Source organism: Syzygium oleosum, unplaced genomic scaffold (genome assembly GCF_021117445.2).
Source record: "Syzygium oleosum isolate NSW1041296 unplaced genomic scaffold, Sole_v2.1 Sole_v2.06, whole genome shotgun sequence".
Taxonomy (NCBI): Eukaryota; Viridiplantae; Streptophyta; class Magnoliopsida; order Myrtales; family Myrtaceae; genus Syzygium; species Syzygium oleosum.
The window spans coordinates 12,220,910-12,245,920 of NW_026607490.1; the positions used below are offsets into that span (position 1 = coordinate 12,220,910).

The window sequence follows — 25,011 nt, forward strand, 5'->3', positions numbered from 1 at the left end:
TGTTCAAAGAATCAGTTTTGGAACAGAATCAAGAAGCAAAAAAAAGTAGCTTCTTGATTCTGGAGCAATTTTTTCATTTCTGATTCTTCTTGATTTTCTTCTATTTTTTGGTTTGTTGTTGTTCTTCGGCCTGCCGCCCGCCACCCGCCACCCACCGGTGGCCGGCGAGGGCCGCTCGCGGCCGCAACGGCGAGGCTCGACCTTGCTGTCGCGACCAGCAAGGTCGGCGGTGAGGGCTGCGACGCCCTCGCCGACCCTGACCTATGGCCGGTCGCCAGCGCCGGCGATTGGCCATGGCTAAGGAAGGGAAGGGAAAGAAAGAAAAAAAAGAAAAAAAAAAGAAAAATTAAAAAATTCAAAATATTGTTAATAAAATGAAATTTTGTGCAGTTATCAAACACATTTCTGTTCTTTTTCTATTTTAAGAATATAAATTTTGGGCAGTTACCAAACGCCTTCAAATGCTTAGAAATTATTTTCGGACACAAAATTAAAAAGAATCATTTCAGAGCAGAATCTGTTTCCGGGCACAGAATAGTTGCCATGTGCAGCCTAAATGTGTACCTAATAGAATGACAAAGTACTGGCGCTTTACTTTTCTCTTAAAGTTTCAATAACCCACTTTTTTAAATATAGTCTCTAAAGTCAAAGCTCATAGGGGTTGCTGTCCTGGGGCTTAATAACGAAGCCATGTCACATTTTTTGTTCGACTGGAATCATATTACTTTACTGCACTTTACTTTTTACTTGTTATTTCGTTACTTTCTTAGATCAATTGATTGCGTTTCTAGATCTAGATTGGAAGACGAAAGTTTCCAAAGCTCGGAGAAATTGTATAATTGCTTCAAGTGCAGCATGACTTTATCGTATTCCTCCTCGATCTTGTCGTACTTAGTTTGTAGGATTTGAAGTAGCGAGTTGATTCCTAACAATGAAAGCGGAAAATATGCCTAGTGAGAAAGAGAAAATAACGCGATAGACCAAATCGATATGCACATTCTATTGTGAAGGTAACACAATTGGTTGTGTTTGGAGCTGAAAGTCATTTAATTTGCTCAAAGCTTTTCCTACTATGCCAGAAAACGTAATTCTGCATGTTTAATGACGATTTGCCTTTCTGTGGGGGGTATTCATAAGAGTTATAGACCTGCATGACTAGTCAGTTACTCGGTGCTAGTCGATTGCTGATTGAAATGGGACGAAACGAAACATGGTAATTGAATTTGAAGAACCTAATACATTTTGCCAAGCCACCCTAAGAATGTTTCAGTTCAGGATGTATCAAGTTGATTTCAACTCTAGCCATCAAAATCCAATTGCTTTGAGTGGCCACTAATACTTTATTTCTTCTAGATTTGCTTTGATTTCGTTTCACCGTTGGTTGCGGCAAGGCAACTGAAGTCCAACTGGAATGAAGGATGTTCAACACATTGCCCTATTGGTGGTCGGTCTCGCAGACCAGAAAGAAAGTCTAAAATTATAAAAGTCTTCATGTATGATGACGATTTGTCCTTTGCGCCCACTTTCTTAGAAAAAAAGGCTGGTTAGTCAGAAGAAGCTGCTAGTCAAATTCGGCGTGCTTTGACTTTGAATGGCGATGCCGACGTATACTTAATTGGTTCATCCTTATTAGCTCAAGCCATCAATAATTGAAGTTGCACTTTATCCTTCCATCTCGTTGTTGAGTTCATTCCTCTCCCTTGTTTCGCACACAGCAGATGCGGATGCCGTCACCTGCTCTCGAGAGTTCAGCTCGCCCCAACAAGGACATACAAGGGTATGATCTATTAACGCTCTAGATTTTATATCCGTTCGGGCCACTTGATGATATGGTTTTATCAATCCATGATTTAGGCGATAATTTGTTTAGTGTGAGTTATGGCGGTTGTGTACTAATTATGCTGAACACTTCCTTCCATGTATCCCGACGGTTATAGTTCAACCGTATAAGGTTCATAAAAGATATACTATCACAATTTGATTGTAGTCAACAAGGGTTTCTTGTTAATCAGGCATGCACTATGTGCGTACAATCATCAGAAAACGGATGTGCATAACCTACGTCGGAACTACATCATAGATCTCAAAGTATCATATCATCAATCATTTTTACGGCCAAGCCCCGTCTTGAGAGTATGTTCTTTACATAATTTCCGTTGCAAACCTTTGTTTAAAGGATCTGCTATCACGAGGTCAAGTCTGATCAGCTCAATTGACACTATTTTGTTTCTGAACCTCCTCCAACGGTGAAATACTTATAATTCCATATGTCTGGCACCTCTCGAGTCTGAATCCAGCAAAGTCTCAATATGAATATCCAATCCCTTCTATATGGTTGGATCTTCTGTACATGAACATGTAATTTCTTGTTCCTTGTACCTGAATGCCTAGAAGATGACATGGTTATTGATTCTATAAAGAAAACCGATTTCTCTCGATAATGCCTTTTCTCAATCTCATGACTTAAATGGAAATTTCGTGCATTGTTCGAACGAGCGAGGACCGGCTAAATACATATCTTCGTTAATTATTGTGGTACGTCCATCAAATAACCTTAATTTTAAGAAGAAAGCATGAGATTGTTTATCTGTTAATTTTCGCATTGATGTTTCTGTCATTTCCATAATAATGGGGCCATTTAATACTTTTATCTTATTAATCCATGATTTTGGTATTTTTCCTGACAGATGCATCTACGAGATGACCAGCGAATACCATGCTAATGAAGGTGTCGAGTTCATGGAGGATGACATCACGCAGAGCAAAGACAAAGCCATGGGATTGGACGTGTCCCTTGAGGAGTACCCCTTGGCTAACCCTGACTATAAAAAAGTGAGTCGACGTTTGTGTTGTGGTATTCTCTCTTTATTTTGTGTTGAGGAACAAGTTTATCGGGGCGAGAAAGGGAAAAGATAACCATGACGCTTATGACATGGTTCGGCTATTTGTCAAATAGATTGAAAAGATCATATGCCAACAAGTGAGTTTTTGTTTTCGGCCGGAGCCACCATGTGAGTTGATTAGCATCGCCTACGTGAATTTTCGTTTTTGTACTTGACGAATTCTATATTCAGATCTTCAAAAAATTATGTGGGAAATTATCAAAAAAAATTCTAAACCTATTGCACTTGTGCAAATCGAGTCATAAACCTTTCTAATGTTCGAATTAAGTTCTAAACCTTTTGACAATTTACTAATTTAGTCATTATGTGGCATGACCGATGCTGGTGTAGATAATTTTTATAAATTTTAAACAAAATTCATATTTTTAAAAATTTTTATTTCATTTTTTAGTTTCTTTTTCCTTCTTCCTCCGCCGGTTGCTGGGCCTCGGCAATAGCCGGTGATCGGCCATGGGCAAGGACCGACCTTGCCGGCTTTGGGCGAGGCTTGAGCTTGCTGGCATCGAGTGAGGCTCGAGCTTGTCAGGATCGGGCAAGGCTCAACCTCCTTGGCCTTGGGCTAGATTGACCTCGTCGAGATCTGGCAAGCTCGCCTTGCTCGAGGATGGCGAGGTCAGTCCTCTCTTGCAGGCAACCAGTGGAGGAAGAAAGAAAAAGAAAAAAGACTAAAAAAAATAAAAGAAAAAATTTAACAATTCGAATTTTTTTTTAAAACAATTGTCCACGTCGGCGTCGATCGTGCCATGTAGGTCGGTCAGCATTCACGTCGGTAATTTTTTGGGCAAAATTTACCGTAAGACTAAATTGGCAAATTGTAAAAATGTTTAGAACTCAATTGACACAAGTGTTTCAACAATTTTTTTTTGGCACAAGTACAATAAGTTTAAAACTTCGATAAAAAAAATTAAAACTTTTTTTTTAATTTTAGCGCATATGACTCCATGTAAACTTCGAAAAGTTCTTATAAAAAAAAAAAACTTCGAAAAGTTCCGGATGTTTCACTCACCAAATAAACTAAGATTATTCTAGTTCTTGTATAATGAATTCTCGTATGTACAAAAACAATTACGTCTTATTTTTTTCTCCGCAATCAATCTTCTCATTTTCTTACTAATCATTAAAATTCATTTTATTTAAATAGAATATAGGAAATTTATTTTCATGATAAAACGATTTATTAAATTAAGTTATTTCACAAGAAGAAAAAGAAAAAAGAAAATGTTTGTCCAATTTCAAGTTTCTAGTTTCACCAATAAGATACGAAAATTGACTTCACATATTACATTGCACAAAAAAGAGTGTTTAGCTTAGAAGAGGTCACCGTGACATTAGAAGAGAATGCCAACAATGTTAATTGAAACACCATATCATGAACAAAGCAAAATTTGAAAGAAGACGAGAGAAATATTAAGATGAGATCCTCTCTCAACCGTTCGTGTTTGCCAGCCTGTAGCCCCAATTACACCTTTCTAGATGACAACGGCTACACCTAATGTGAAAAGAATCAGTTGCTTAAATCAAAGGCTGATTAGTCCAACTCGGTGTGCTTCTAACTTCTTCTTTGTTTTTTGGTCGAAGTGTTCTTTTAACTTCGAATGGTGGTGATGGTGTACAACCAATGGTCTTTACCTATAACCAATTCGGCCCAAAACAAGAAATGCTTGAAAGTAATTCGGCCCGGTCCAATTCGGAGTGCTTTGAACTTTGAATGATGATGGAGTACTAAACAGAGGACTTGCCTATAAGTACCAAGTAGTTCTCTTCATCATCTTCATCAGCTCAAGCCTTCTCCATTAGCAATTACATCAAACCCTTCCCCCACCCTTCTTGAGTTCAGTTCTCTTTGTTTCTTACGACGCAGACATGGGAATGATCACCTACAGGCAGGAGATCTCAAGTGCCGTTGCACCATTGCGGCTGTTCCACTACGGCGACAGTCTCCTGCCCAAGATTGTTCCCCAGTGGATCAAGAGCGTTGAGCTCATCCAGGGAGATGGCGGTGTTGGCAGCATCAAGAAAACCATCAAGAAAACCAACTTCGGTGAAAGTAAGTCAGATCATTCTCATACTTATACCATATCAAGTGTACGTACAAATCTCGGAATTAAGATTTAATTTCTTCGCTTTCATGAATTTACATAACAGGCTCCAACATCAAGTACGCCAAATACAGGATCGACACTATCAACATGCCTAGTTTTATCTGCAAATATACCATGATTGAAAGTGATATCATGGTCGACGAGATCGACAAGATCGAGAAAGTGGTGCAATTCGTCGCGGCTGGCGGTGGATGCGCCTGCAGGATGAGTATCGAGTACCATGTCGAGGAACGTTGTGACATCAAGCGGGCTGACATCAACAGGGATAAAGACAGAGCTGTGAGATTGTTCAGGGCTGTTGAGGAGTACCTCCTGGCCAACCCCAATGTTTGCGCCTAAATGCTTTTCTCAAGATCCTTTCTGAGTAATAATATAGTAAAGTGAGTGGAAAGTTTGAATTGTATCTTCTATTTTCCCTTTGGCTCTGCCTCGGAGCTTCTGGGTGTGGAAAGGTTTTCATCGTGTGATTTCTATGTTAGAAAGGGGTCTGTTTGTTGTGTTGGCCATGCCAAAAAAATAAACAAAGCTTGAAGGAGCAATGATCAATGCAACAAATTATGGATTTTGCCAAAGAAAAGATCTACATTCATCTGGATTCGACGAGTTAGCTATAGTGGCAGTTGAAAAGTCAAACTAGCAAAATTGCCTTTCTTTTAACGGAGGCAAAATAAATCGGAGCGCTTTTTTTTTTGTTTTTTTGGAATAACTTTTCATTTCAAACAAAGCACTACAAAGTACAAACAGGATGCGGTACCTACGTTAGAATATAAATTAAAGAAGACTACTAATATAAATTTTTTAACTTTAAATGAGAAATTGTGAAAAAGAAAAGAAAATACGATTTCTACTTAATTAAAAGCCTAATTTGCAAGCACATGAGTAGCTCCATTTGTTGGGTTTACGAGTCCAATTTAACTCCAACTCAGATTGTGTTGAAAAAGGAAGTTTGAATACTCCCAGGGCAGAGACTCTTTTGTTGGATAACATCAATTAAGACATTACAATCGGTTTCAAAAATTGCTTTTCGGACTATGAGGGACTCGGCATAATTGTAGGTGAGAAGAAGAGCTGTTGCTTACACTTCTATCGGTGAGTTCCAACGTTCTCTTCTTGCCCAAGCTTGGATTACCGAGTTGCTAACCGATCATGTAATACTACCTATGACTCCTTTCTTATCTTTTCATGCACCGTCTTTATAAAATTTCAGCTCTTGATCTTATGGTGGGAGCCACGATTCTGTCCTTTCCCCAAGAGAATTAGCTCCTAAACTTATTTCCGCCACCGTCCTCAATAGCGCAACCAACGGACATAGAATTGTAAGTTAGCAATGGTGGTCATGGTTGTCTAGTATCAAGCCTAAAATTCGTGTCTAAATCAGTTCATAATATAAAAAAGGGAAAAGATTGTATTGAGGAAATTTGGAGCTGAAAAAGGAATTAACTTATCTAGACTCTCTTATTTTTTACTTTCGTTCCGACGAAAATGGATGATTCACGTTACCAAAATATTTTTTTTGAATTACTTTTTCTAGAGGGGTGGCATACCAAGTACAGACAATCGTAATGAGCCCACAATGTCTGCGAATGAATATGTAATTTCTCATTAATTGTAATACCTCACCTGTGGTTGCTACAATGATGGCCACACAAAAGAACGTTGATCGTGATTTGTCCTTTTTCCTAACCCTCTAGACGATCGGTGGCTCCTCCCAATAAGAAAACAAGAAAGGCTTGAAAGTAATTCGGCTTGGCCCAATTCGGAGTGCTTTGAACTTTGAACGACGATGGAGCACTAAACTCTTTGCCCCATAGTTCTTTTCATCATCTTTATCCGCTCAAGCCTCGTCCATTAGTCTTTTCATCATCTTTATCCGCTCAAGCCTTGTCCGTTAGCAATCACGCCTAACCCTTCCACCACCCTTTTGAAAAGTCTAACCTTTGTAGGCCACGAAAATGGCACGCCCAGGATCACCATAATTAGAAACCGAAACACGATAATGGAGAAATTGTAGATTCGTGTACCTGGTTTGGAATCCATCGAACTTGACGCGGAATTTGCGACGGTTTCCGAACACGAACTCAAATGCTTCTCCCCTATCCCTTCTTTAGAACACTGGCCTAATGAGATTGCCACTCACGAGAAGAAAGTTCTCTCTAAATCCGTATGTGAGTCAAATTGTGCATTATCAGGTTAGGGGAGGGACTTGAGCGCTATTTATAGAGTCTTCGACCACGGGCCCTCTCATTACGGGCCGGGCCGTACTCGGCCCACACCAGCCAGTCCCATATTAGACTTATTAAGAACCCATATATCTTACCTTTATTAGACCAAACTAATTCAGTTAATTTCAATTAATGAAGCCCACATTAGGAAATTCTTACATTCTCCCACTTGGGCGATATTAATTGAAACAGAACTGTGTGCGCACCCTTATATTGGTCTAGAGATTATTCTTAATAGTCAATCCGATCCCATAAAGTCTCGAACACCGAATCATGGCGGTAACTGCATGTACTCACGCAGAGCCTTCCATGGTCACGAGTGTTTTTAACTTTACTAATATGGATTCAATATGGTAGTGTGTCAAATGGACAATACCTCATAATGAGTGATACTTTATGTGTTGTCCACGTTGTTAGTCCAAATTCTCTCTCCTTAAGTGTCACAAAACCTAATGTGTCACCAGAGAATATCCTTCATGGTTCCAACGAACCTTCATATGTCTTACCTTGATAGTTAACTGTACTTTATGTGTAACAAGACATATCGTTAAGGCTAATACTAAGAATGCCCCATAGCCTGTACTCAAGGTTTACACAATGTCTCGAGATTTTCATCAAATATGTATACTCAACTTGATAAATCTACATTCACAAATGCCTCATTGAATGCAAAAGAGTTGATACATATTCAAATATTACAAAATGTAACAAAATCAGATACAAACTTCATAAGAGCAACATAAAACTAAACAGCTCCCACTAATTAACAGTATCCCATGATACTCCTAAGCCCATGTTAATGACATGTCGATCAAATACACAAGGGCGAAGGCCTTTAGTTAGCGGATCTGCAATCATATCATCTGTTGAAATGTGCTCTACTGCAATGTCACCATCCTGAACTTTTTCCTTTATAGTCAGGTACTTGACTTCCATATGCTTAGATCCCTTGAGACCTCTGTTGTTGTTAACAAACAACACTGCAGAGTTATTGTCACAATACAACTGTATGGGCCTATCCACAAAATCAAATACGGTCAACTCCTTAATGAGGTTCCGGAGCCAAATTGCCTGAGTAGCTGCCGAAAAGCATGCTACAAACTCCGCTTGCATGGTAGAGGATGTCATTGATTTCTGTTTCTCACTTTTCCATGATACTGCACCTCCTGCTAACTTGAAGATGTAACCTGTTGTCGACTTCTTTTCATCCTGACAGCCAGCAAAGTCTGAATCCGAATACCCAACTAGCTGTAGGTCCTGAACATGTTTGTAAATCAGCATATAATCTTTTGTCCTCTTTAAGTACCTCAAAACCTTCTTGGCAGCAACCCAATGATCGTGTCCTGGATTTGACTGATATCTGCCTAGAAGTCCTGTTGCAAAAGCAATATCTGGTCTAGTACATACTTGAGCATACATAATACTCCCAAGTGCACTAGCATAAGGTACATTCTTCATTTGGGCTTTCTCAAAATCTGAATGAGGACATTGTGAGACTCAACTTATCACCCTTGCGACGGGAGCAATTCTGGCTTGCATTCTTGCATGTTGAATCTTTCTAAGATACGATCAACATATGCCCTCTGAGATAAACCCAATAGTCGGCGAGAACGATTCCTACGAATCTCAATGCCAAGGACAAAAGACGCCTCACCAAGGTCTTTCATATCAAAGTTCTTTGACAACATCCGCTTTGTCTCATGCAGTAAACCAAGGTCACTGCTTGCAAGCAGAATATCATCAACATAGAGTATAAGGAAAATGAATTTCCTCCCACTGACCTTGGAGTATATACACTGATCTACTTTGTTCTCAACAAAACCAAATGAAGCGACAACACTATGAAACTTCAAGTACCATTGTCTAGAAGCTTGCTTGAGACCATAAATAGACTTTTTCAGTCTACATACAAGCGTACCTGAATCATCTGCCGCAAAACCTTCGGGCTGCATCATATAAACTTCTTCATTAAGGTCTCCATTGAGAAAGGCAGTTTTAACATCCATCTGGTGTAACTCCATATCGAAATGAGCTACCAATGCCATGATCACTCTCAAAGAATCTTTCGAAGAGACTGGAGAAAAAGTTGCTTCATAGTCTACTCCTTCTCTCTGAGTGAAACCCTTGGCTACCAGTCTGGCTTTAAACTTCTCAATCTTTCCTTTGGAGTCCCTTTTAGTCTTATACACCCATTTGCAGCCAATGGGTCTATGACCTTCAGGTAATTCAACAAGTTCCCAAACTCCATTATGCTTCATAGACTGCATTTCATCTCTCATTGCATCCAACCACGGTTCCGACCGAGGACAAGAAACGACTTCCGTGTAAGTCACTTGGATCGCCTACGTAACCAATATCGTAGTCTTGCTCTCCTATATATACTAAATAGTCTGGTGGTATAGCTGATCGTCTCTCCCTAATGGATCTCCTTACTGGAACAACAACAGCCTCATCCTGTACCTGAGAGCCTTGAGGAACTTCATTAGGAGCTGTCTCAACAACAGGATCCTGAGCCTCAACAGGTTCAGTCTGTGGTGTGGGAGTCTCCACAATTATCTGTATGGGAGGAGATAAAGATACAACATTACCAACCGTACTATTATCCTCAATAGTCTCGTGAGCGACTACTTTCTTCGGCCACATCAAACTCCGAAACTTGGCATCTCGTGATTCCACAATTCTTGTGCCTCCATTGGGATTATAGAACCGATATCCCTTCGAATGATCAGGGTAAGATACAAAGTAACACCGAGTGGTTCTGGAGTCCAACTTACTTAATGTTGGATTGTATAACTTCACTTCTGCAGGACATCCCCAAACCTTAAGATGGTTTAAGCTAGGCTTACGTCCAGTCCATAACTCAAAAGGAGTCAATGGAACAGCTTTAGTAGGTACACGATTCAGAATGTACAAAGCTGTTTTCAAAGCTTCACCCCACAGAAAAACAGGTAAATTTGTCCTACTTATCATACTCCTCACCATTTCCATAAGGGTGCGATTGCGCCTTTCGGCTACACCATTTTGCTCAGGACTTCCAGGCATAGTAAACTGAGCCACTATCCCAGAATCCTCTAAGTATTTGGCAAATGGCCCCTTAAGCTGTCCGGCATCGCCATGTTTGCCATAATACTCTCCACCTCGATCAGATCTAACAACCTTTATGACCTTTCCTAACTGTTTCTCGACTTCAGTCCGAAAAATCTTGAACTTGTCAAGAGACTCAGACTTTTCTTTAATCAAGTACAGATAGCCATATCGAGAATAGTCATCAATAAATGTAATGAAATAAAAATTTCTACATAAGGTTGCCGTATAGGGTCCACTTATATCAGTGTGAATGACCTCCAACAGGTCAGAACTTCGGACTGCAGTTTTCTTCCTTATCTTGGTCATTTTACCTCTACAACAGTCTACGCATATCTCTAGGTCATCTTTAAGAGCAGGCAGGATGTTAGTATTTATCAGCCTTTCTACTCTATCCTTAGAGATATGACCAAGCCTTTTATGCCACAATGCATAAGACTGTTCCTTAGGTAGTGGTCTTTTGGAAACAACCTTTTCAGCCGTATAAGCGACGTATATGTCATTGGGAGACAAACACAATCTGTACAATCCGTTGGACATATAACAGCACCCAACCTTATTTGAATTAAGAAACAAAGAAATAACATTGTTCTTGATTTCAAAAGAGTAGCCATACATGTCCAAACACGATACGGAAACTAAGTTCCGTCTAAAAGAAGGTACATAAAAAGTGTCTTTCAACATTAATCTAAAACCAGAGTCTAGAATCAAGATTACATCTCCCACAAACACAACATCAGCTTTCTCGTTATTTCCCACAGTGAGTCTTGACTCATCCTGATTTGGCTTCCTCCGGTTTATGAATCCCTGTATCGTAAACGCAACATGATTAGTTGCACCGCTATCGAGCCACCAAGAACTGGATGGTGCTTCTGATAGGTTGGATTCACAAACAAGTGCCAAAGAATCATTACCTGTAGGCTCACGTTTGGACAACCAAGCTTTAAACTTTCCACGAGTCCTTCTTTATGTGACCTTTCTTCTTACAAAGAAGAAAGTGGCCACCATCCCTTTTGAAGGATGTTTTCTTTGGACCCATATTGTCAGATTGACCGGTAGTTTCATGAGTACCTTTCTGAGTACGATTTCTGAACTTCTTATCCTTCTTTTTGTGGGAACCAGAAACATATAAGGCTAGATGCCCTTTTTCCTTCTTAAGTTTCTCTTCCTCTGCCACCACCCTTGCTATCAAGTCATTCACTGACCAAGTCTCATCTTGGGAATTATAATTTGTCTTTATAATCCCAAAATCAGATGGAAGGGTGTTCAAGGCTTGATGCACAATACAAGCATCAGGAATGGAAACATTAAGAGCTTGAAGCTTCGTCTTTAGGTCTACCATCCTAAGGACATAATCTCTAACCCCAGCAGTACCATCATACTTCATATTGAAGAGCTTTTGAAGAAGTGTACCAACCTCAGCATTAGATGAAATGCGGTTTCTAGCCTCTAAGGCTGTCATCATTTCCTTAGCAGTACAGTCAGCTGGCAAACCACTTTTCAAGTGTTCTTGAATGGATTTTTTCATTGTCAATAAGCAAATCCGATTGCTCTTTTCCCAGGCAGCATAGTCCGTTTTCTCAGCTTCAGTACTGGTGGCCATGATATCTGCCGGCTTATCCTTTGTAAGAGCAATGTGAACATCCGCCAGCTCCATTCCAAATAGAAAATCCTCTTTCCATTTCTTAAAGTTCAAACCAGTAAGGACCTCAACGGAAATGGAATTGCCGTTTACAGAAAAGGTGACTGGAAAACAAACAAACAATACAATCAGCATCATGTGAGTACTTATCCAAAGAGTTACATACATCATCACATAATCACCTTTGGGCAGAAAATATGACATGCAGTTGTATTCTCTTCACATGACAGCGGCCATGAGAACATATTCTAATTTTTCGTGAAATCACCACCTTTGGGTGTATGAACCACTAAGATTAGTCATTTCTCAAGCACATGCTATACATGTACCCCTCCATGAACCAATACAAGATCACCTCCTTTGGGAGTATGATCATGCAATAGAACAGGAGACATCCCACCACAATATGAGACCGATATTTCTCAAACCCAGTCAAGTGTGCCACTTTGGCGGTCACTACCCAACTGAATCTTTGAAAATCTCTCATACCAGGGATATGTACTTTATGTATCACATTCACTATATACATGTAATGCTAGACGTAAAGACAGGGGCGTATATCTCTAAAATTACATGCCATGCTAATTATATTGTTCCATTCATTGATAGACAATGAATTATACTCTACATAGTCCTTATGTGGTGATATACATGTGAGCTACCATATGTATTTCCGAAACCAAAGAGAAATACAAGAAAATACGCAAAATACCCTAAAAATACGAGTATATAGGGTTGTATACGTATTTTCACATCTTTAAAAGCTTCAAACATATAAAATAAATACACCACAATGTAGAGCATCTCAATACGAGCGCGACGATACCAAGAATGTCCAAAACGGACGTCGGACGCGCCCTCACGCGCCGTCGGAAGGCGCGGCGCGTGCGCGCGTGTTCAGCCGGTCAAACCGGTCTGAACAGCCGGTCCGACCGGTTGACCGGTCCAACCGGTCAACGGTCAACGGACCGGTTTGACCGGTCGGGTCGGGTCAACGGGTCGGGTCAGGATCCGGGTCGGGTCGGGGCAACTATCCGGTCGGGTCGGGTCAGGATCCGGGTCAACCGAATCCGCGCCTCGCTGACATCATGCTGACGTCAGCCTGCAGTTACCGGCGAACAAACGCGCCGGTTTGGCACGGCCGCGCGTGACCGTCACGCGCCTCCGCGCCTAGGGCGCGTGTAGGCGCGTGAAGGCGCGTCCGGCCTCCTCCGCCGACGATCCGCCCACCATTCTTCTCGTCTCGACGAATAGATTCCAAATATATAATAAAATTTAACTTTTATCCTACAAAAAATTTCGAAACTGGGCAAAAATCTCTCGGACAAAACTAAAACGGTCCTAATCCGTATGTTTCAGTTCTAATCTATGGCAGGCTCTGATACCAAATGTAGGCCACGAAAATGGCACGCCCAGGATCACCATAATTAGAAACCGAAACACGATAATGGAGAAATTGTAGATTCGTGTACCTGGTTTGGAATCCATCGAACTTGACGCGGAATTTGCGACGGTTTCCGAACACGAACTCAAATGCTTCTCCCCTATCCCTTCGTTAGAACACTGGCCTAATGAGATTGCCACTCACGAGAAGAAAGTTCTCTCTAAATCCGTATGTGAGTCAAATTGTGCATTATCAGGTTAGGGGAGGGACTTGAGCGCTATTTATAGAGTCTTCGACCACGGGCCCTCTCATTACGGGCCGGGCCGTACTCGGCCCACACCAGCCAGTCCCATATTAGACTTATTAAGAACCCATATATCTTACCTTTATTAGACCAAACTAATTCAGTTAATTTCAATTAATGAAGCCCACATTAGGAAATTCTTACAACCTTAACAATGGTGGTCATTGTGGTCCAGTATAAGCCTAAAATTCGTGTCTAAATCAGCTTATAACATGAAAAGAGTTCAATTTTCTTTACGGAAAAGATCGTATGCAGGCAAATCGGAGCCGAAAACGGGATTGATTTATCTAGACTCACCCATTCTATGCTTTGATTTTGGTGGCGTTGGAGCTCAATGACAGGAACGATAGTGCCACAATCACCGCTATGTTAAAAAATTAGTTAGGACAAGGAATATACATTTAATTCGATATATTGGCACTAAAGAATGGTTATTGGAATGTCGTCGGTTTCTTGTGCTCGAGCTCAGACACTGACCCTCTTTAGATGTAAGAAGGTATCGTCGATGTTATTATCGAAAGCCATATCTTGAATTTTATATAACGATCTAACTTCATCCAATTTTTCGTTCCGATTAAACAAGATGATTCACCTAATGATTAAAATATTCGTGATTGGTCCTTTCCTGACCTCTAGATGATCGGTGGCTCCTCCCAAATTTCCGATAAGAAGAGAAGAAAGGCTTTGAAAGTAGTTCGGCTCGGTCCAATTGGGTGTGCTTCTGAACTATGGACTTGCCTATTAACTATCGAGGAGCTCTCTTCATCATCTTCATCAGCTCAGGCCTTCGACCATCGCACCCCACCAGATCCTTCTATTTGCTACTTGAGTTCGCTTCTCTTTGCTTCTCATGAGGCAAACATGGGAGTCATCACCTACTCTCAAGAGTTCACATCTGCCTTGCCGGCCGCGAGCGAGGGAGCGAAGGTCTTCACCTGGGGCCTTCGCCCACTTGCCGGCCATAGGTGAGGCGAGCCTTGCTAGTGACCGATGAGGGCTTGCTGGCCCTTGTCCAGTGGCTGACGACCATCGCCAAAGAAATAAAAAAAAAGAAAAAAACGAAAATTTTTTTAAATTGTAAAAATTATTCAAATCAGCACCGACTGTATCATGCAAGACGATTGGCATCCACATCAGCCAATATTTGTCGGAAGGACTGAATTTGTCACAGACGTATTAGTTTGAAATTTTTCGTGATATTAATCTTTTTATTAACACACCGAGACAATGTATACATTCTCCGCTCAAAAGGGGCAGTTAAGGGCAATTAGTCTGTGAAAATACAACAGTTCTCTGCCGGTAATTGCAATTACGCTCAAGAAAAAGTCCACAGGGAATGATGCTTCGAAGACTCAAAAATCGATGATGATTCAATCAAAACGAGTCACTTCAAAAAACTCTATGAACTTTAATATCTTTATGTGATTTAATGGTACATTAAAAGTTGTTTTGTTTCCTCATGCTTCCTACAATTATTTTAATGTACTTTACTTAAAAGCTTATTGTTTACACTTAATTATAAATAAAAAGTGATGTTTAATTTCGTGCTAAGAAATATAATGTCATATGAATTTTGAAAAATATAAAAGATAATCCTGACCCCCGTCGGCTCTGTGGGGGTGACACATTCATCCATGGTACTTCTCTTGTTAGGAATGCACAGCAAAAAATCTGATACAAGGTCTAAGTTCGAGTTTGCCAATATATTCAGTTGGACTAATCTTCACTTCAAAGCTAAACTCAATGAGTTATGGGCAACTAGAATTATTAACCGCTCCACACCATACTAACTTTTCTTTTTTTAATGTGAGATTTCTTTCTCTAATACAGCTCACACTTGCATCTCAATATTTTTCACCAATTTTGATTTTGTTTACTTTTCTTTTTCTCTTCATTTTTTTTGCTTTTTTTTTTTCCATTTCCCCCTAACTTTATGTTTTGGCTTTTCTATTATTATTTTGTGGTGCCACTTTAGCACTACGTGTGCTAAAAAAATCTAAAAATGCCACCTCAAATTCCGTAGTGCCGAATCATCAAATTTGACCATGACCTCGCCAAAAGGACCAAATTACACCCGATTAAAAAAACATTTTGGATTTGATTGCACAAATTCAAGTGTTTAGGACTTGATTGCATACTTGGCCAAATCTTTATGATTGTTGGTGCAATATTTCCAACATTTATATATTGTGAAAGTTTAAGGTTGTAGATAAGAAACGAGTTAAATTGTGTGCACAACAAATTTTGATTAAGTGCAGGTTAATCCAAACACATCTTAAAAATCTCAAACTGGTACACTTGTGACAAATTTACTTTTCGTTAGTTTCCGTTAAATTTTACAGTCAAATTGCTGAGTTGAATGACATGTGGCAGTTGACTGGTATACAAGTTTTGGGAGTGTTTACAAATTTGTGATTTTTTTTGGTATTAATTCGATTTGATGGAGGGTAAATTTGTTACGAGTGTACCAGTTCGGAGCTTTTGATAGTCAAAAAATTAATTTGGGGTAAATTTGTTATAGGTGTATAAGTTTGAGATTTTTTGTGGTAAAAAAATTAGGTTGTGGTAAATTTGTTACAAGTGTACCGGTTTAGGGTTTTTCGTGATATTAACCCTATTAATTTTATTCGTATCAGTTCAATTTTATTGAAAGAGACCCAAAGAAAACAAAAAGATTGATAACAGCCGAAAATGGCACAACCTAAATAATCGGTACCAACATTCTATTGGGAAGCTAACATAATTTGGCCATATTAATTGAAAATCCTTTTTCTATGGCAATATCTACAAGAGGTCACTATAATACGTCGTGATTTTGACCTCGATGTAATTCCATTGTCGTGAAGAAGTCATACTGTCAGGCTCGATTTGATTATGGTTGTGGTGAGTGTAAGTTTCTTTACGTTTAAGGTTAAAAGAAGAAGAAGATAATCGCGTTAGCCAGTCCTCCCAAATCCTTAATTGAATAATCAAAAGAAGGATGAAGTTGCGTCTTGAGTTGGAAGTGGGGCGGGGGCGGCGGATCTTGAATTCTTGAGTGATAAGCGCTTGAGAATGGCGACATGCAAGGCGTACGCAGCCTGTGAAAAGAAAGGAGGGAAGGAGACAAGGTGTGTCGTAAGCAAGCCAAATGACGACATTATGAGAGATAGATGTCTCTCTCTCCCCCCTTCTCGGTAGCCAGAAGACATTTAAGCCGGAAGAGATTTTTCCTACGGCCTAATTGTCCAAAAATATCCTAAATTAATTGTATGATAGTCAATTCAATTTCAAATTTTTTGATTGTGTAAATTTAGTTCTAAACCTTTTGACGATTTATGAATTAATGCTAAACCTTTCAATTATGTCAATTTAGTTCTAGACCTTTTGACGATTTATGAATTTAGTCATAAACCTTTCAATTATGTTAATTAGTTCTAAACCTTTTAACGATTTGCAAATTTAGTCATAAACTTTTCTTCGTATCAATTTAGTCCTAAACCTTTTGAAAATTTGCCAATTTAGTTCTAAACTTTTTGATAGGAAGGACCACGTTTAGAACTTAATTAGCAAATCTTCAAAAGGTTTAGGACTAAATTGACATGACAGCAAATTTTCGAAAGGTTTATGACTAAATTGAACGATTGAAGGGTTTAGATTGAATTAGCTATTGTACAATATATTTATGACTTTTTAGACAATTTGTCCCATTTCCTATTGCATGAAGGAAACGTAATTCTTCATGTTTGACGACGAATTGCCTTTTCTCTTGAAGCCAAAATATCATCGATTCATCGGGGGAATATTTTCAAGAGTTATAGACCCCGTGTGACTCGTTAATTGCTTGGCGCTAGTCCGACCGCTAATTGGAATCGGACAAAACGTAACGTGGATTTTTGAGTTAGAAGAATTTCGAGCCTTGACTCGTTCCTTTAGTTTCGCGTACCTAAAATACATTCTGCTGTTACGCTGCAAGAATGTATGAAGTCAAAATCAACTCTAGCCATCAAAATCAATTGTGGCTTTGAGCTGCCGCTAAATACTTCATTTCTCCTAGATTTGCTTTGAATTGTTTCCTCGCCCTTTCGTTACGGCAGGACAACCTATGTCCATCTTTTCTTTATTCGATGTCTCCGTAGAGACCAATCTATGTCTATCTGGAATGAAGACTAATCGACACATTTACCTTATCTTTTTCCTAATAAAGATAATGGTTGCAGGTCCCGTAGACTAGAAGAAAATGAGAGTCTTCCTTTTCTTTATCTTTTTATTTATTTATTAAATTTGAAGTCTTTTTCTACTTGCAAAAATTGTAAAATTTTTCGTTTCATAACGGTGTGTCCCTTTCTTGATCTTGTAGATGACCGGTGGTTCCGCCCGCCCAATAAGCAAAGGCAGACTATTCCAATTCGGAGTGCTTTGAACTTTCAATGAGAATGGAGTGCCGAGCTTCTACTTGCCTATAATGCCATGAGGTTCTCTTCTTCATCTTCTTCAGCTCAAGCCTACTTCTTCACTTGTAGCAATCACATTACACCCTTTTTGAGTTTATTTCTCTCTCTTTGTTCCTTATGAGGCAAACATGGGCGTCATCACCTACTCTCAAGAGGTCAAATCCGCCATCGCCCCATCGAGGATGTTCAAGGCTTTGATCATTGACTCGCACAACGTCATCATCCCCGAGCGCATCAAGAGCGTCGAGTTCATCGAGGGAGATGATGGAACCGGCAGCATCAAGAAAACTAACTTTGCTGAAAGTAAGACTAATTATACGCGATCAATAACCGCGTATTGAAACAATGTACGAATTGCGGAATTCAATGCTATTTGCTTTTCATGAATTGACTAACAAGTTGCCCCATCAAGTACACCAAGAACAAGATTGATGCTTTTGATGTGGACAACTGCTATTGCAAATACACTCTGATCGAGAGCGGCGTCAACTTCAACAAGATCGATTTCATCATCTACAAGGTGAAGTTCGTCGTGGCCGACGGCGGATCCGTCTGCAAGATGACCAGAGAGTACCATGCTAAGGAAGGTTGCGAGCTGAAGGAGGATGACATCAAGCAGGGCAAAGACAAAGCCATGGGATTGGTCAAGACCATTGAGGAGTACCTCTTGGCCAACCCCGATGTTTGCGCCTAAATGCTTTTTTTTTTTTTTTCAATTTTCAAATTCCTTCCGAGTGATACTATAAATTGTGAATGGACAAATTGTATTGTATTTTCGTTTTTCTTCTTCTTGTGGCTCTGCTTTGGAGCTGTTTGGTGAGGAAAAGGTTTTTTTTTTTTTGGGTGTGATTTCTATCTTCTAAATGGTCGTGTGTGTAAGGTCAAGTGAAAATAAAACTTCAAAAAGAGAAGTGAGCAATACAATAAATTAGATTGCACTATTTTCAATTTTATCCCCCATAAAGAAGATATCTCTTGTTGTATTTGTTAAGTTCTCATGAAGCTTTTTCTATTTTATTTTCAATTCGTAGTTGTCAAATTTTCTTAATCACATGATATAAATGCGAGCTAATACTCACTTACTAAGACCCTTTTTTTTTTATTATAAGAAAGCTAAAGCATTCTAATATTTGTCCCCAAATTATATGCCTATTGACCATAATCAGGCGTGGCCCATCTTCTTGGCCACAGTCAAAGGCTGCCCATTGGGTAACTCCTTTCCATTTTGTTCTCGTTTCACCTTTCCAAGGAGAAACAAATCCAATAGATGAAAGCCCCCCCAACATGCATCCACTTTGTCCTCGTGTCATATTAATTTTCTCCGTTTCAATTTTATCGGAAGAGACCCAAAGAAAAAAAAGGGTTGATAACAGTCGAAAATGGCACAACCTGAATAATCAGTACGAACGTCCTCCTAGGAAGCTAACATAATTTGGCCATATTCATCAAAAATCTTTTTTATATGGCAATATCTACAGGAGGTCACTGTAATACGTCGTGGTTTTGGCCTCGGCGTAAAGTATTTTGTTGTAAAGAAGTTATATCATCAGGCTTGATTCGATTATGGTCGTGGTGAGTGTAAGATTTCTTACGTTTAAGGTTAAATAAAAGAGAGAAGAAAATTGCACTAACCACTTCTCCCAAATCCTTAAATGAATAAATCAAAATAAAAAGGATGAAGTTGCAATTTGAGTTGGAAGTGGAGGCGGGGGTGGCGGATCTTAAGTGAAAAGCGTAGGAGAATGGCGACATCCAAGGCGTATGCAGCCTGTGAAAAAACAGGAGGGAAGGAGACAAGGTGTGTGTGGTAAGAAGGGGTGAACATGGTTCTAGGGTAGAACCGATAACCGGTTCTCCGGTTCTTGGTTATAGGGAGGGAGGTTCCGGCTCTATTTTTTTAAGAATTGTCGGAACCGGAATCGAAACCGGAACCGAAACCGGAACTGGAACCAGAACCAGAACCGGGGAGTTCATAAACTTAAAATCCCTAATTCCCCAACTACTCCACCTTCCTCAACTTCCCCGACCTCGCCCCCTCCCTCCCCCGCCCCTCCTCCCTCTCCCCCAGTGACGTCCTGGCCACGGCCTCCTTCGCCGCTCGTATGCCTGACCACCAGGGTATGATCACTTCGCCAATGCTCATCAAAGTTCGGGCTGAAACTCAAGCATATCAATTTTACAACTTGTTCATATGTTTTCAAAATCTGACGTGCAAAGCATGAATCGACAGGAACGGTCAAGACCTTGTGCCGACGGTAGAGCTCGATGCTCACAGCACTTGCCATTTCCATTGAGGTCGCTGTCATCCATGGTCTGCTAGTGCTGCTGAGTGCCGATGCGATTGTTGTTGGTTTAGTTCTGGGTTAGGGCTTCTCTCTCTTGGTCCACTCTCTCCAACCCCGCCAAGGCCAACATCGTCGAAGGTTTCAAGACCTTAGGCGTCGATTTAGTCCATATGAGCAGTTATTCCCGTGCAATTGTGTTTGTTTCGCACATTTGGCGCTGCCTGGAGGAATCGAAGCATCACCTGCCGTTAATCAGTTTTGTATGGAGATCCAGTAAAAGCAATTTAATTCTGATCCAAGTTTGTTTGAAATAATTATGATGGTTAGGTTAAAGGGTAATTTCATTGACTCGCACTGTGAAAACGTTGCTCTAATCGCTGACTCAAGTAGGTTAAGCTGAGCCAAGTTAGAGTAAATAGACCCCTACAAGAGAAAGCCGAGTTTGAGTGAATTGAGGGAAATTTCTGGCTCTTGGAGCATCTTTGTGCTGTTATTACGTAGGATTACCTTAGATGACCTCGTAGTGGAGCTAAGTTTGTGGGGAAAGTTATGATCTTCTGCAATGCTTTAGAGATTGAATTCGCAAGTCGGGGATTAGAAGGGACCGGAACAATTAGGAAGAGAGAAACTCTCAACACTTTCACTCCCCTGAAGACCAGCAGCAGCCTCGAAACTCTCTCACTTCTCGAAAACCTTGTTAACTCTGTCTGATTGTCCCAGGGCTTACAGAATCTCAAATTCCCTTCTGCTTATGACTTTTCATGACCTTCACAACTGAGTTCATTAGATCTTATCAAGATTTCCTTCTGTTATTGCCTCTGGTTTTCGCTTGTTTATTCGCGTTATTGCCTTTGACCTCAATATGTTATTGAACTGGCACCATGCTCATGCTATGCATGCCAAAATGCGACTTGGGGCAGGCTTGAGTGTGTCGGAGTAGTTTCATATTGTAGAGCTCTTACAATTTAGGCATATATTGGACATTGATATTTCCACCCCTTGCAGCAGTTTCTAGCTTCGTCTTTACTGTTTCCTTTCAGTATTGCAGGTGGTGGAGGAGCTTGGAGGAGCAACTCGCTTTGATGACCAGAAACCAAACACTTTTGTACTTTGGAGGAGCTTGGAGGGGAGCATGTTTGTGCTTTCTGTTGAGAAAAATGTGGCTTTCCAATAACTAGTCTTTTGTGTTATCTTTGGTGAATAAAAAGCTTGTTTAATATTGTTGCGTTCATATTTGTTTTGTTTAACTAAAAATGAAACAAAGAAAAGAAAAGAAAAGAAAAGAACCTGTTAAATCTTAGAACCGACTCTGGAACCTATGACGAGGCAAGTTCCACGTTCCATGTTCCGATTGGTAGGTTCCGGGTTCTAGGTTCCGAGAGGAACTTGGAACCACTCATCCCTAGTGGTAAGAGAGCCAAATTACGACCTTATATGATGACAATATGATAGATAGATGTTTCTCTCTCTCTCCTTGTTTGTAACCAGAAGACATTTAAGCCGCTTGAGGCTTTTCCTACAAGATAGTTGTCCAAAAAGTCATAAATTTATTGTACGGTAGCCAATTCAGTTTTAAACTTTTCAATTGTGCTAATTTAATTTTAAATCTTTTGAAGGTTTGTTAATTTAGTCCTAAACCTATTATTTGGATATTTGATCGGAATGACTGTATTGGTAAATCGTCAGAAGGTTTATGACTAAATTGGCAGATATTTAAAATGTTTAGGACTAAATGGATATAATTGAAATGTTTAGGAATAAATTGGCACAATTAAAATGTTTAGATTGAATTGGTTTTAGTACAATAGGTTTAAGGCTTTTCTACAATTTTCCCCTATTCCTACTACACGAAGGAAACGTAATTCTTCATGTGCGATGACGGTTTGCCTTTTCTATTGAAGCTCTAATATCGTCGAATTATCGTGGGTATATCTGTAAGAGTTATAGACCCGTCTGACTCGTTAATTACTTGGCGCTAGTCCGATTGCTAATTGAAACTGGACGAAACGTAACACGGATTTTGAATTCGAAGAATTTGGAGCCTTGACTCGTTCCTCCAGTATCGAGTACCTGAAATACATTCTGCTGTTACGCTCCAAGAATGTATGAGGTCAAAATCAACTCTAGCCATCAAAATCAATTGGCCTTGAGCTGTCACTAGAAAACTTCATTTCTCCTAGATTGGCTTTGAATATTTTCCTCACCCTTTCGGTGCGGCAAGGCGGCCTATGTCCATCTTTTCTTTATTCGATGTCTACGTGGAGACCAATCTATGTCTATCTGGAATGAAGGCTAATCGACACATTTGCCTTATTTTTCTCCTAATAAAGATAATGGTTGCGGGTCCCGAAGACTAGAAGAAAATGAGGGTCTTCCTTTTCTTTTTATTTTTTATTTTTTAAAGTTGAAGTCTTTTCCACTTGCAAAAATTATAAAATTCCTCGTTTCGTAACGGTGTGTCCCTTTCCTTGATCTTCTGGATGACCGGTGGTTGCGCCCGCCCGATAAGCAAGGGCAGACTATTCCAATTCGGAGTGCTTTGAACTTTGAATGAGAATGGAGTGCCAAGCTATCACTTGCCTATAAATGCCAAGTGGATCTCTTCTTCATCTTCATCAGCTCAAGCCTACTTCTTTAATAGAAATCACATTACACCCTTTTGAGTTCATTTCTATCTCTTTGTTTCTCACGAGGCAAACATGGGCGTCATCACCTACTCTCAAGAGTTCAAATCCGCCATCGCCCCATCGAGGATGTTCAAGGCTTTGATCGTCGACTCGCACAATGTCATCCCCAAGATCATCCCCGAGGGCATTAAGAGCGTCGAGTTCATCGAGGGAGATGGTGGAGCCGGCAGCATCAAGAAAACTAACTTTGCCGAAAGTAAGACTGATTAAACACGAAGAATAACCACATATTGAAACAATGTGCGAATTGCGGAACTCAATGCTATTTGCTTTTCATGAATTGGCTAACAGGTTCCCCCATCAAGTACACCAAGCACAAGATTGATGCTCTCGATGTGGACAACTGCTATTGCAAATACACTCTGATCGAGAGTGGCATCAACTTTGACAAGATCGACTTTGTCGTCTATGAGGTGAAGTTCATCGCAGCTGACGGGGGATCCGTTTGCAAGATGACCAGCGAGTACCATGCTAAGGAAGGTTGTGAGCTGAAGGAGGATGACATCAAGCAGGGCAAAGACAAAGCCACGGGATTGGTGAAGACCATTGAGGAGTACCTCTTGGCCAACCCCGATGTTTGCGCCTAAATGCTTTTTTTTTTTCAATTTTCAAATTCCTTCCGAGTGATACTATAAATTGTGAGTGGACAAATTGTATTGTGTTTTCCTTTTTCTTCTTCTTGTGGCTCTAGGTTGGAGCTGTTTCGTGAGGAAAAGGTTTTTTTTTTTTTTTGGGGGTGTGATTTCTATCTTCTAAGTGATTTGATGGTCGTGAGTGTAAGGTCAAGTGGAAATAAAGCTTCAAAAAGAGAAGTGAGCAATACAACAAATTAGATTGCACTATTTTCAATTTTCTCCCCCAAAAAGAAGATGTCTCTTGTTGTATTTATCAAGTTCTGATGAAGCTTTTTCTATTTTATTTTCAATCCGTAATCGTCAAATTTTCTTAATCACATGATATAAATGCGAGCTAATTCTCACTTATTATGACCTTATTTTTATTATGAGAAAGCTAAAGCATTCTAATAATTTTTCAGGTATTAAAGTATATTTTTATTCTAATTAGAAACTATCTAATGTTTACTCGTCAAGTATGCTATAAGGTGCTTAGATATTAAAGAAATATTTTTTGTAAGCATCAAATTATACTTGATGAACAAGTTTAATCGGAGCACAAAAGGGAAAAGATAAACATCGTGTTAACGACGTTGTTTGGCTATTTTTTTAAATAGATTGAAAAGATCATAACCGGTACGAAATCAAACCATCATATGCCAATATGTGAGATTTTTCTTCTCGGCCGGAGCTGATATGTGGGTCAACGAGCATTGCTTCTCGGAATTTTCTTTTGCTGTAGTGAATCAAGCCGCATTGACCGCAATTCCATATTAATTAAAGGATAGCATAGAGCTCTTACTCCGCGCTTAATAGGCTAGCTTCGCTATACTCTAAATGCTAGAATTCTGATGAGAGAAGTTGAATCTCCATCTCGTCACTAAAGTGTCGCTTTCCCTTCGCGCCTTTTATTTTCTTACTGATCAATAACATCCACTTTTTAGTAGATAAGAACATAGGAGATTTTGTTTTGTGATAAAACAATTTAATATACTAAGTTATTTCAAAAGAAGAAGAAAAGAATAAAGGGTCCATTGAATCTCAAGCTTTTAATTTCACCAATAACACAAGAAGATCGACTCATATCTGGAATTGCACAAAAAATTTATCAAATGAAAATCAAATTATGAACCAAGTAAGATTTCAAAGAAAGTAAAAAAGGACAGCTAAAGTCACATCAAATAAACCAGCAATATCAACTGATTCGTTTTATGTAATCATTTACTACGGGTTTGCTAAGGATATGTCCTTTTCCATTTTCAATTTCTTCTAGAAGGCTGACGGCTACGCCTAATAAGAAAACGAAGAAAGGCATGTATCAAGGGTGGCTAGTCCAACTCGGTGTGCTTTG

The 25,011-nt window shown here is 39.7% G+C and overlaps 4 protein-coding genes across 5 annotated transcripts in view; all 4 read left to right on the top strand.

Annotated features, from left to right (window-relative positions):
- Nucleotides 1-1,874: 1,874 nt before the first annotated feature.
- The window catches only part of LOC115669316 (major allergen Pru ar 1-like), a 70,534-nt gene continuing 47,397 nt past the window's right edge, over nucleotides 1,875-25,011 (top strand). Inside the window, exon 1 of one of the 2 annotated variants that reach the window (XM_056312043.1) lies at nucleotides 1,875-2,832. The gene's annotated coding sequence lies outside the window, so the exon portion shown is untranslated. The remainder of the gene's footprint in view (nucleotides 2,833-25,011) is intronic. The other variant, XM_056312044.1, reaches the window with a different exon arrangement.
- The window catches only part of LOC115691994 (major strawberry allergen Fra a 1-3-like), a 37,300-nt gene continuing 16,969 nt past the window's right edge, over nucleotides 4,681-25,011 (top strand). Inside the window, exon 1 of the mRNA XM_056312040.1 lies at nucleotides 4,681-4,780. Within this exon, the coding sequence (XP_056168015.1) occupies nucleotides 4,767-4,780 (14 nt within the window). The 5' untranslated portion in view covers nucleotides 4,681-4,766. The remainder of the gene's footprint in view (nucleotides 4,781-25,011) is intronic.
- On the top strand, nucleotides 18,151-18,849 carry LOC115692012 (major allergen Pru ar 1-like). The gene is made up of 2 exons (XM_056312045.1): nucleotides 18,151-18,371; nucleotides 18,467-18,849. The coding sequence occupies exons 1-2, from the start codon at nucleotides 18,203-18,205 to the stop codon at nucleotides 18,766-18,768; spliced, it is 471 nt and encodes a 156-aa protein (XP_056168020.1). The 5' UTR covers nucleotides 18,151-18,202; the 3' UTR covers nucleotides 18,769-18,849.
- On the top strand, nucleotides 22,987-23,971 carry LOC115691992 (major allergen Pru ar 1-like). Its single transcript, XM_030618747.2, has 2 exons — nucleotides 22,987-23,242; nucleotides 23,338-23,971. The coding sequence occupies exons 1-2, from the start codon at nucleotides 23,059-23,061 to the stop codon at nucleotides 23,631-23,633; spliced, it is 480 nt and encodes a 159-aa protein (XP_030474607.2). The 5' UTR covers nucleotides 22,987-23,058; the 3' UTR covers nucleotides 23,634-23,971.